This window comes from Gadus macrocephalus, chromosome 22, assembly GCF_031168955.1.
Source record: "Gadus macrocephalus chromosome 22, ASM3116895v1".
Classification (NCBI taxonomy): domain Eukaryota; kingdom Metazoa; phylum Chordata; class Actinopteri; order Gadiformes; family Gadidae; genus Gadus; species Gadus macrocephalus.
In genome coordinates this window covers 11,230,660-11,243,166 of record NC_082403.1, presented here as the reverse complement: position 1 = coordinate 11,243,166, position 12,507 = coordinate 11,230,660, and the positions used below count along the sequence as shown (strand labels likewise).

The following is a 12,507-nucleotide window of genomic DNA, read 5'->3' as shown; positions in this document are numbered from 1 at the left end:
CAATCCAGGTTGATGTATAAACCGTCACGGTAATTGGATGTGTGTGTCAACGTTTAGATTGACATTGCAATTGCATTCTTGAAATCCGGCTGCGAGTCCACAGTCCATTGTAGGAAATAGGGCTTTCAGAGTCTTTGCCCTGGGGTTTTGGCACATAAATATGTCAATAGGCAGTACACTTTTGAGTTTCTGACGACTCTAATGCTAAATGCTACGATTATTGAGGGTAAAATCGCTGAATGGAGCTGAGAAACCCTCTTTAGCGTAATTTGTAGAAGAAAAATAGGTTAGCCCTTCCAAATTCCGACACTGCAAGACAGCGTCTCGAAAACACAAAGACACAATCTTGATCGATGCTCAAACGGGATCGCATCTGCGACCCGAGAAAAAAAGAATCAGACAAAAAAAACACATGGAAGTGCTTTCTTTCTTCCAGGCGGTGATCTTTTCTGACAGGAAGTCTTGGAGGCAAAGCGTTTACCGCCGATGGTGTTCATTATTCAATGTGATGGCTGGGAAGTTGTTAAAATGCCAGCACCTTATTAGAAAAGGGTGCTTCAAAATGCGTACGCTATAAAGCGAGACCCGGGCGGCAAATTATGGAGAACACAGCCATGCCGTAGTTGAAGCCCACTAAATAATGCAGAGTAAAAAATGATGTGGCAGGAAGCCATAGGAAGTAAAGTGAACCTGATAATAAAAAAAAAAGCGGGATTTTGGGGGAGCTCATATTTCTCGATAAACAGACCACCACTGTAAGGTTCGGGCTCTCTTATGGGCCGTTGAAACCTCACGTAAAAAAGCCCCACAATTAGACCGTATATGCGAAATTTAGCAATTGTAGGAGCACTCACTTGCTCCAGCTGACACTTATTGCTGATGACTTTCTTCCACAGGGTTTGGTCAGGCTAGAGAAGTGGCTTTTGTGGGCTAGGGTGGTTCATCTCCCGCGACAAAAGACACAACAACAATTTCACATTGACGCAGATAACGGTTAACGACTTTAACAAGTCGACCTTCTCCTCCGCGACGCGAACCGTCGTCTGAACCCGTTTCCCGGGGAATCCCCTTTATTGAATCAAGCAGCGGCTATAGCGAGCTCAGCGGCGCCGGCGTTGAATAAATACCCAGGAACAATGGGCGTCTCAACTGCGACCACGGATTAGCAACTTGTGACCGCCTGAGTCAGCCCATTACAGGCCGCCGCGGGGCGGCTGACAGCCATGAGGGCCCATATGTGATCAAAGCAGCGTGAAACCTTTTTAAATTGGTGTCTGACTCCATTGGTTACACACGTGTACAATTTCACACGTCAGGCACCTCCTTGTCAGCGACTCATATGACGGGCAGGCTGGGGGGAGGGGGGGGGTTGTAGGGGTTGTCAGGGTTTGGAGGGGGGGGGGGGGGGGGGGGTGACGCCTCAACCCGCCATCACGCTGTGCACGGTCCATGGCGTGCGCTGCCAATGCCAGCGTATAATTGCGGTGAGGGGGAGTGAGTGAATATTAGATTTAACGTGATCCTCCATGTGTCAGTCAAGTGTCAGAGCCCGGGCCCACCCACTGAGAGCCCCCTGTCTGCCACCTGTGAAGGTATATGAAACCGGTCAATTAAAATATTGGAACAAGGGGGTCCCGAATTGAAACCTGCCCCCCCCCCCCCCTCACACTTTCCCCCTGTTCCTTCCACACTCCCTCCCTCACTCCCTCTGCCGTCCTCCCCCTCTTCTCATCCCCTCTCCTCTGTTTTGCCTCTCTCTCTCTCTCTCTCTCTCTCTCTCTCTCTCTCTCTCTCTCTCTCTCTCTCTCTCTCTCCCCCTGTGTCTCGATGGCGCTCTCTCTCCCTCCAGGGCCTCTCTGTGGAGCTCCTGTGTAGTTCTGCCTCTGCTGGCGTTGACCTGGATGTCTGCAGTGCTGGCCATCACTGACCGGCGCTCCACGCTGTTCCAGGTGCTGAGTCTTTCCCTCACCTGCTACTGTTCCTTTATGCCTTTTATCTATGTATATGTATTTGTATTGGCCTCGGGCATAAAAGCTGCCTACCACACCGTGAACGTTTTAAGAATTTTCCCCTTAATGCTCTGTTAACCATAATTGTACGATAGTATTTTCCTGTGGTTCAACATTCAGCCACCTGTGTGCAATGGTGACCCCTGACCGGTGTGTTACTTTGTTTCACGTGTTGGGGGGTCTTTGTTTCACCGCAGGTCCTCTTTGCGGTGTTCGATTCAGTGCAAGGCTTCGTCATCATCACCGTTCACTGTGCCATGCGCCGAGAGGTAGGTCCACCTTTCGGCTTCTCTCTCTCTCTCTCTCTCTCTCTCTCTCTCTCTATCTCTATCTCTATCTCTATCTCTCTCTCTCTCTCTCTCTCTCTCTCTCTCTCTCTCTCTCTCTCTCTCTCATCCACCTACACAAAGCGGCAAAGGGGCGTGGTTTGGGTTCACTGCGTGCCACTCTCCAGGAAAATGTTGAGAATCATGACGGAGTTAGAGCGAGAGAGAGGGAGGACGAGAGCTAGAGAACGAGAGAGAGAGATGAAGAGAGTGACAGAACGAGAGAGAGAGTGACAGAGAGTGAGAGAGGGAGGTGAAGAGAGATGAAGAGAGTGACGGAATGAGAGAGAGAGAGAGAGAGAGAGGGAGAGGGAGAGAGAGAGGCGGAGGATCAGACCAGACAGAAGGATTACTGCAGCGCTCCGTGTGTGTGATGGTGTGCGTCTCAGGGATGCGTCGCGGCTTCTGTTGCGCCCGCATTGTCCGGCCGATCTGAGGCAGCTTTGAAAAGATTACCGGCGACGCTCCATGGAATAAGATGATAAGTCCCGCTCTAATGCCCCATACCCCCCTCTGCGCTCTCAATTACCATGGGAAGCCCCACCTCCCTCCCCCACCTCCCCCTCAAACACATACACAACACACACACACAGACGCTCACGCAAGCACCAGCACGCACACACACACACACACACACAAACACACACGCAGGCAAATGCACGCACGCAAACGCACACATACACACACGTACACCCACACACATACACATACACATACCCACGCACACACATACACACACACACACACACACACACACACACAGGATGGCTGGCAGGCTGTAGTTTAAATTCATGAGACCTTGATTCAGAGGACAGGCGCCGCCGCAGACATAGTGAAGACAACACAGAGATGCTTGCCACACGCCCGTCGCACAATCACGTGCACACGCACACACAACAGCACGCACACACTCGCGCTTGTTCACGTGCACACACAACAACAAGCACACAACAGTAGGCAGACACCAGCACACATTCACACGCGCAAACAACAACACGCACACAACAGCACGTACACAACAGCACATGGTCCCACGCACACAAAACAGCAGGAACACACCAGCACACGATCACACGCACACATAACAACACACACACAACAGCACGTATACACCAGCACATGTTCACACGCGCATGCAACAGCACTCACACACGGGCCGTTACAGCACGCACATGAAAGCTTGTTCACATCGCACACACAACAGCACGCACACACAAGCGCAGGATTATATACGCACACAACATTATGAACACACAAGCGCACGCTTACATGTACATACAACAGTAAGCAAACATGAGCACGAACACATACAACAGCACGCACACACACAAGCGCATTATTACATGTACGCAAAACAGCACGCATATAAAAGCAAACATTCCCATGCACACATTAGAACACAATCACAGGCACACTCAGTAGTTCACACACTCACACAAACACGCACAAAAGCAACAAGTACATACTCACAAAACCCTGGAAAGGCAAAGGCATATTTGCACTTGCACACACACAGTCAGTACGTCCCTTAATGCCTTGAACACTAAAGGAAAACCAATCCCTACAACCACAGAGAAGGATTGCTGTGCACATACACAAAGCCTAATCTCGCATGGATGTGAATGGATGACAAGCAAGAGGCGTTTTACAGTGCAGACACTTTGAGACGGTTACCTATTTTTAATGGAGACAGGGCACATGTTTGAGTACAAAGTAATGTGTGAGTGCAAACTAAGAGAGAAAGGGAGCCAGAGTATTCTCATGGGGCTGTATGACCCTTTTAGGACACTGACAGTGGGCCCCACTTGGGGTCCCCTGATACACGTATGGAATTGCAGGAGATAAAAGATATAGCTATTGATGATCCATTTTAACAAACCAACTCTTTTTTTGAAGGTCTCATAGACGTCCTGTTTCTTAAACTAACGAACCTATTTTCATGATGCATAACCACAATCATACTTTTACTAATCACTTAGGTTGGAGTAGAGCGACACGGTTACATTCACCGTGACATTGACATTGCAGGGCGGATGCTGATTGGGTAAAAACAGTTTGAGTGGAAACGCATGCACTTTAGTTAAAGTTGGGGTCGCAACACTTTCAGAGTTTGACATGGTGGTCATGGGGCAAAAGGTTGGGAAACAATGCCGTTGAACAAACAAAGCATTGTGTCTGCTATGGTTCCCTGCTGTAGCCATTGCTCAGACAAGATGTGGATAAGCCCCACTCAGGAGAAAGAGTTACAATGAGAGAACGCTAAAAGAATAGCAAGAATGAGACAGATTGAGAGCAGACAGAGAGAGAGAGGGTTGTGAGTGGTAGGATGATGTATCTCCTGTTGAGAAGTTTGAGCAGCAATGAATATAATTGCAGAGGAGTTGAAAATAATGGGTATGGAAACATCAATGTATATGGGGAGGCTCTTCACTTTGAAGTGATTACACAAGGACACTGACACACACACGCGCCGACACACACATGCACACAGATACATACAGTACACACACACACACACCGAGACACACAAACACAGAGACACACCTACAAAGAGAGGGAGACACACACTCAAACACAAAGAGAAGAACAGGAGCCCGGTGCCAAAGAGAATAAGTACGGACATTGAATCGGAAAAAGCTGAATAAAGAACAAAATAAAATAGTCTGTGCAATATCTATGAGCGATACAGACACTATTCCCATCTTGAATGTAGCAGTCCGCGCACGCACGCACACACACGCACACACACACGCACGCACGCACGCACGCACGCACGCACGCACGCACGCACGCACGCACGCACGCACGCACGCGCGCGCACACAAACAGACGCCACCACCCGCCATGAGGTAGAGATGGATTTTCCTTCGCCACGCCTCGCACTGTATTGTACTGTGTCTCTCTCGCCCTCTGCTTCTGTTTATCTGTGTCTCTCGTTCTCTTTCCTTCTCTTTCAATTCAATTCAAATGAGATGAACGCTTTTCAACAAAAACGTTTTAATTTAACAACACAAGAAAGTCATAGAGATCTGAAGAGGAGTAGAGGAAAGGCAGAATGGAGGACCTAACTCACTTCATGCTTTATTCTCTTAGGCTTGGAAATGCACTTACAGCTTGTAAGGCCCTGGTTGTTTTTTTCTCCAAGTAAATGTTGCATTTGCGTTTGCTCATAGAGTGTACAGAATTATCTGTAATTATGATTTATATTGGGCAGGAGCTTGGTTCTTATGTGCTTAAGTGTAGCTCTGTCTCCTCCTCATTCTGTGGGGCAGCGTTGACACAGAAGCCTGTCCTCTCTGGGCTGGAGCTGCATGTGTCCGTGAGGCTCTATGGCAAGGCTATGGTCACTGAGTCGGTACACAGTTGATGTCTTCCAGTTTCTGATCAGTAGCGGTGGTCAGATGGTCTTCACATGAACTCTGTTCAGAGGCATATGCCCTTGACCTAACATAACATCACATCGGGTGTGTCTCAATCTCTCTCTTTCTCTCTTTCTCTCTCTCTCTCTCTCTCTCTCTCTCTCTCTCTCTCTCTCTCTCTCTCTCTCTCTCTCTCTCTCTCTCTCTGTCTAGTTTTCTCTACCTCTCTATATTTGTATCTCTGTTCATGATGGTAAAAATATGCAGTTGAATTTGGGCAAAGCAAAAACATCCATATGAGAATAAGCGAAACTCTATCGGTAATGCAAAGCCATGAAGTGTGTGTGTGTGTGTGTGTGTGTGTGTGTGTGTGTGTGTGTGTTGGGGGTGGTCGCACGTGTGTCTTATTTCCACAGGGAGTCACGTTGTTGGACAAAAAAACCAAGCAAATACAAAGAAATAATTACATATATTTCATAGGCTGGCTCAGTGTGATGGCGTTTACATACCGACTTCTTGTGTTTTGTGTGTAATTGAAAGTCCCCTCCACCGCTTATTTCTAGAGCCGGGATCTCCTACCTTTGAAGGGCTGCTCTTGCTCTGCAAAATGGGAAATATTTGCATGCACTGTATGTATTTATGTATAAGATATGATTGCGTAGAGGCACTGTTTTATTCATTTATTTTCTAAGTGTCATATTTGCATATGCACATCCAATATGTCCACCACAATGTTTTGGTGGTGGATCTTTAAATCTTATACAAATATATAATACAATCTATGAATACATATTTTTAACTAAATGATGCACAACTTACCACTCTTTAAAAACTTTTTTGGCCAGAAGTAACTATAGCACTTCAGTCATAAAGAATAACAGAAATGTAAACCAAAACATAAGTTTCCATTTTTGGCTTAACTTTGCGTGTAGTGAGGGTGGAATTTATGCATGCATGAATTGCCAATATATAAACCGGTTGTCATTTAACAAAAAAACAGTAGACTTTCCCCGACTCATGTGTAGAACAGCCTGTGGGCGGATTTATTATATATTTGAACCAGTCCAGAAAAAAGAAGGAAGTGATGTCGGTGAAGTGTGGATAATGGCAAAAATTTCTGTACTTTCAGTGCTTTTTAATTTTTCGATTTTATGTGCATTCACCCACGCCACTCCCCTTGTCTGTTCATAGTGAATGTTTATTTATAATTTGAACTATTAGCTCTTGATTTTAATTATCTCAAACCCATTGCTCCCAATGCAGAAGCTCGAGCAGGCTGCAGTTCACTTATGGCCCAACGTGGGCAGTAATGAGTAAATATTTATCTCCTTCTTTCCCATTTCTTTCAAATCCTTCACACTTTTGTTCTCCCCTCCCAACAGGTGCAGGACGCGGTGCGCTGTCGGATGGGCGGATGCAAAGACGACAGCGAGAACTCGCCGGACTCCTGCAAGAACGGACAGGTGCAGATCATGGTGAATAGCATTTCATTTCATTTCATTCAGCGTTTCAGTTCCATCCGTCCCACTCCCGTCCTCTGAATCCAGAGGACCACCGCAGTCCTGGCCGGGGAGGAAGAGCGTTTGCCCGACAGATGAAATGCACGGCCTTGATGCCTGGACTGAAGTCTTCTTAACGAACACATGCCCCCTCCACCAACTCTGCCCATTTTATTTCCTTTGAAAGCCTTTTCATTATTCTTGTTTCGCCTTCGTGCCGTTTCGCCTCAGAGGTTGTTTTTCAATATCCTGCTTTGTGTCTAAAGGAGTTTTATCATTATTTTTATATTCCAGCCTGCAACCGACTACAGTATTACTGCCGCAGTAATATAATGTTAATAGTTGATGACGGCTCTTGAAAGGAAATGGAAAAAGGTTAAGACAATAACACACTTGACGACATTCCGCTGTGTAAGCTACCCAGAGGAAAGAAACGTCTGGAAGCTTTAATGGAAGGCGGCATAATGGTGTCTACCTTCGTTTCCTGCTCATTATCGGGTAAAAAAATATTGGCTTCTTTCAACCTACACCGCATTCTAATAGAAGGAGTGCAGGCCCCGCGTAACGTTATTATAATCCCCCTTCCTAAGAAAAACAAGTGACTAATAGAACAATAAATCATCGCTGCTTGAACCAGCCTTCGCCACAATGTCAGCGCGGTCACCTCCGCCGCGGCACCGAGCATGACTTGCGGCCCTGAAGGTTCCCTGTTGTTAGCGGTGTTTGGTGCACCGTGACCTGCCTTCACAGTGAGAGTCACGGGCCCCTAAACACACCTCCTTAAATGGAGATTTAGATTCCGGAACCTGTTCGGGTGAGCTTTTATTATTTATGTCTGTTATATATGTATGTATGTACATATTTTCTCGTTCACCGGGCAACTTTGATACACTGCCAAGGCGAGTGGATTACATAAGCAGCCTTCCACCTGTGTTGATATTTACAGTAGAGCGTTGCAAGTAGCGTATTATTTGCTGTTTTGGAGGGCTTTTTTGTGGGTCAGCAGCCGCTATTATTATTATTATTATCATGAGGCAGTCTGTTGTGTCCTGCGTTTATTTACGTATGTATAGTGGACCTTTATTTTGAGGAGGAAAGTGAGGCCGTATCTTTGGATACACACCTGGCAGAGCATTGCGGTGGCTTAGTTCTGCTGCGTCACCTTGGTATCCATAATCACAGTAAAAGGATCACCACGAGCAGTTTACTCTCCCTCTCCACACAACAAAGTCCTCCTCGGTAATTGAGAACCCTATTTCGACGTGCTGATGGAGACGTCATTAATCCCGCCAACCCGAAAGGGAAATAAAAAAGAAAGAACAGGAAGTTAGAGTCCTCGCGCTATTTTCCGTTCTTCTCCCATTAAAAGCGCTTTTAAAAGAAACCTTCCCCACCTCATCCTCACCGCTCTGCTTCTCTCCATCTCACCCCCCGCCGTCCATCCACCTCCACCACCTCCACCACCACCACCACCACCACCACCACGGTCAGAAGTGTCCCAACGTCAGCTACTGCGGCCAGCAGTGCGGCTCGCTACGCTACGGCACCGCCGCAACCCCGTGCCAGCCCATGTCCTGCCACCAGTCCACGCCCCACCCGTCCCCCGTGGGCCCCCCGGGTTGCCGGCACGGGTGCCAGCAGGCCTGCCTCCACAGCCTGCCCCACCTCAACCACAACCACAACCGCCTCCACGAGCACAGCGCCGCGCTGAGCTCCGACTTCCACAGCCTCGCCCTCATGAACCATAACCACACCCACAGCCACCACAGCAGCCAATCAGTACGTTGCGTAGACCGTAGACGGAGCAGTGTCTGTGTTGTAGCCTGTGATGTCTGTTAAAACAAAAAGGTGCACCGTTTGATAACGCTGAAAAGTTGGGTTATCATTGTCGGAATCTAATTGATTTATTCATGATTGGATTGATCACATATTGCACCGATAATATTGATTGTTATTATATAACTATAAGGTATAACTGTAATAGTCTAATTGTGAAAGTTAACTATTATTGTGAAATCATTACAGTGGGAAAATCGTTAAAATGTAGTGCAGAGTTTATCTGAGGTTGGATTTTATGTGTTGACTTTATGGTTGTTTAGATTTTTTATTTTTGTTTTATTTATTTTAGCACTAAAAGCTAGCATGAATTATTCAGTGCGCAGCTCGGAACATGGCTTCTGGTGAGGCCTGTTCCCAAAGTCAATAGTGCTGCGCCAGCCCCACAACACCGCAGTGGTCTCTATATTATTAGCGTGACCCATGGTTTGCCGCGCTGTGCTTACCCTTGAAGGCGGGGACAAAAAGCGCTTGTAATTGTCGAAAATCTCGATGATTCTTTTTCTTTATTTCTCTATTTAAATATGACAGGGGTCGAGGGGGAATGGCTGTAGTGATGTAGGGAAGAAAGGTGTGTGTGTGTGTGTGTGTGTGTGTGTGTGTGTGTGTGTGTGTGTGTGTGTGTGTGTGTGTGTGTGTGTGTGTGTGTGTGTGTGTGTGTGTGTGTGTGCTGTGGGTGATGAGCTTACCCTCCTTTGAGACCTTTCCATTCTCATTCTCCCACTCTCGTCTTCAACCCCCCCCCCCCCCCCCTCCTCCCCCATCTCCTCTTTCTTCTCTCCCGGAGACTCTGCTCCATCCTTCAACTGTTGGGGAGGAAAGACAACAAATGTTAATAAACACTGGTGTTCATTATCCAGACTAAACTCTTTTGTTGTCGAAGGATACAATGAGGGCCAACGAGGAGACGAGCCACATCGCGCTTCACCCCATTTAGTCATCGTGACTCACATGAGATTTTTGTGGTATTTTTCTTCTTCTCTTTTTTTATATCCGCCTAGGGACAAAATCGAGAAACATAAATAAATAAATGACGGAAAAAAGTTGTGCTTCAGCGGAGCAGCGGGGGAGAGAATAGTTTCACTGGTGCGTCAAACGCCGCGGCTCGTTTGTATACGGTCGGCTTCCAGGTGATTTGTTGAGGCTGGGCATACGCAACGTGTCACCATGCTAACAGATCGTAGACTTTTCATGGTTGGTTGTATCGGGGACGTTAACATTGACTGGGCTGCCTGTGTACATATGGATGACCATTGATCTCACCGCTACTCTGGCATCTGACATGCTGTTGCTGTTGTAAGCGAAGCAGATACAAAACACACACAAAATACCTTTAATGTGTCTTTTCTGTCTTCTCAAACTCTTCTCTCAGACGGACTTTGAGAAAGACGTTGACCTGGCGTGTCAAACAGGTAAGCGCCTACTCATTCCACCTCTCTCTCCCACTCACTCTCTTCCTATTGCTCTTTCTCTCTCTCTCGCTCTTGCTCTCCCTCGTTCACACCTAGCTTTCGCTCTCTGTCTCTCTTTCTCTCTCCCTCTCTCTCTCTACCTCTCATTCTCCATCTTTTTTTGTCGAGATTATGGTATTTGCCTAGCGGAGAGGGAAACGCAGGCTGTAACATTGTGTTCTGCTGGCGTGAATCGTAATGATGAAACAGGCGGGATTATATCGACTTTTTCATTTGTGGTTGGATCTCGGTGATTTATCAATCAACAACATTTCACCCAATGAGACTGCTTTCGGAAAAAATAAAACCATGTTCCAATGACACCGTGTTAAATTGTGCATGGTAATAATATTCTTCAGGGCGTTTATTCCAAGACGTGTTTTAATTATCAGCGTCCGTGCGTGCATGTGTGTGTGAATGAGTGTGTGTGTGCTTGACACCACAGCTTTTTTGCGATTGTTTTGGCTGCAAAGTTAATGACGGGGAAGACGTTGGAGTTAATGTTGTGTTTTGTTACAAACTAACATGGAGTCACTTTCCCCCCTCGCCCTTGCAGAGAGAGGACACCCATGTAAGTTTTGTCATCTGCCGCCTTTGAGACTATGAACGACCTGAATTACCTTTAAACGTTATTATTACTGCTGTCTGTGCTGTTGGGTGCACACACAAACACAAAAGGGCGAGCACCCTTAAAAGTCTATTGTACGTTGTTGTTCTCCCAACAGTACGGTAGTAGCAGAATGACCATGTGCATTGTTCTAGCTAGTTCCCCCCGTCCCCGTCCCCCTACCCAACTAGGTATGTATGCTCCAAGTGTAGAAATCCATCCCAATATTTATAGGGCTTTACAATAAGGCTTCATTCATTAACATTAGTTAATTCCTTAGTTTACATGAATACCATTGGTTAACATGAGCACCATTACTTAAGCAACATTAACACCATTTGTAAATGATTAATTAACTAATGCTTCTCGTTACATTTAAATATGGTTATTAATGCTTAATTAATGTACCCTTATTGTAAAGTGTTATTTTGTTTGATTCCAAATGTTATCATATGAATATGGCTTGGTTTGGAATCAAGCCTCAGGAAAACAAAAGCTTTAGCCCTCTGATGGCCCTCTGATGCGCATGACATCAAGCATGCCCTTATATACCTACCTGATGCCTTATATAAGCCTAATAAGGTTGAATTTATTGTGTTTTCATAGTATAGTGTAAGTATAATTTTGTCCTTCTCCAGCATGTTTAACACGGTTTGTAGTATTCTGTCTATTTGGTTTGTCTATTGTTAGAAAGTCTCAAGTTGTATGCCCTCCAAGTAAGCATGCATGATAACTGACTAACAACACTGTAAGTAAGGTTTGATTCAGGTTGGTAGCTGGCCACCTGTATGGATACAAACTTACACACAGACAGTCACACACACACACACACACACACACACACACACACACACACACACACACACACACACACACACACACACATACCACCTGCACTGACATGCACAGAGAAACAATGTTCCCATTGTGAGTGAGATATGAAATAGAGTTTTCAATTGGTCGCAATTCATTTGAAGCTTCACACACTTTTTCACAAGTGCACTTATTTTTTTTGCTGAGCTAATGCAACATCTCAGTCTGCTCTCACCAAACTTTGAGATAGAGCAAGACATCGGGTCACGATGCTAGAGAAAAAACTCAAGAATAAAAAAACTCTAATAAAATAAAATGTTCAATATGTGCAAAAAGAAGAAGCAAAGCCTGTTATTTTTCCGGGACACTATCGGCTTGTGTTTTGCTACAGAGATGTAGGTTTGTGGCAGACGAGGCTATAGATCAACTGAACCCTGAAACTGCCTGAAACAAGATTGTGGAGCGAGCTGGATGATTCTGGTAGTCCCTGGGTTACCCACAATCCTCGGCGGTAGCATATTACAGCACTGCACCGCACACCGCTGCTCCTCTCAATATATATTCTAGTCTGAAACAATTCCACAGATACAAAGTACATTGAATACCT

At 46.1% G+C, this 12,507-nt stretch overlaps 1 protein-coding gene across 1 annotated transcript in view; it reads left to right on the top strand.

The window, feature by feature from the left end:
* adgrb2 (adhesion G protein-coupled receptor B2) overlaps nucleotides 1–12,507 on the top strand; it is a 177,774-nt gene that overhangs the window by 143,643 nt on the left and 21,624 nt on the right. Inside the window, 5 exon segments of the mRNA XM_060043059.1 lie at nucleotides 1,850–1,949; nucleotides 2,207–2,278; nucleotides 7,077–7,169; nucleotides 8,685–8,972; nucleotides 10,402–10,441. Coding sequence (XP_059899042.1) covers nucleotides 1,850–1,949; nucleotides 2,207–2,278; nucleotides 7,077–7,169; nucleotides 8,685–8,972; nucleotides 10,402–10,441 — 593 coding nt within the window.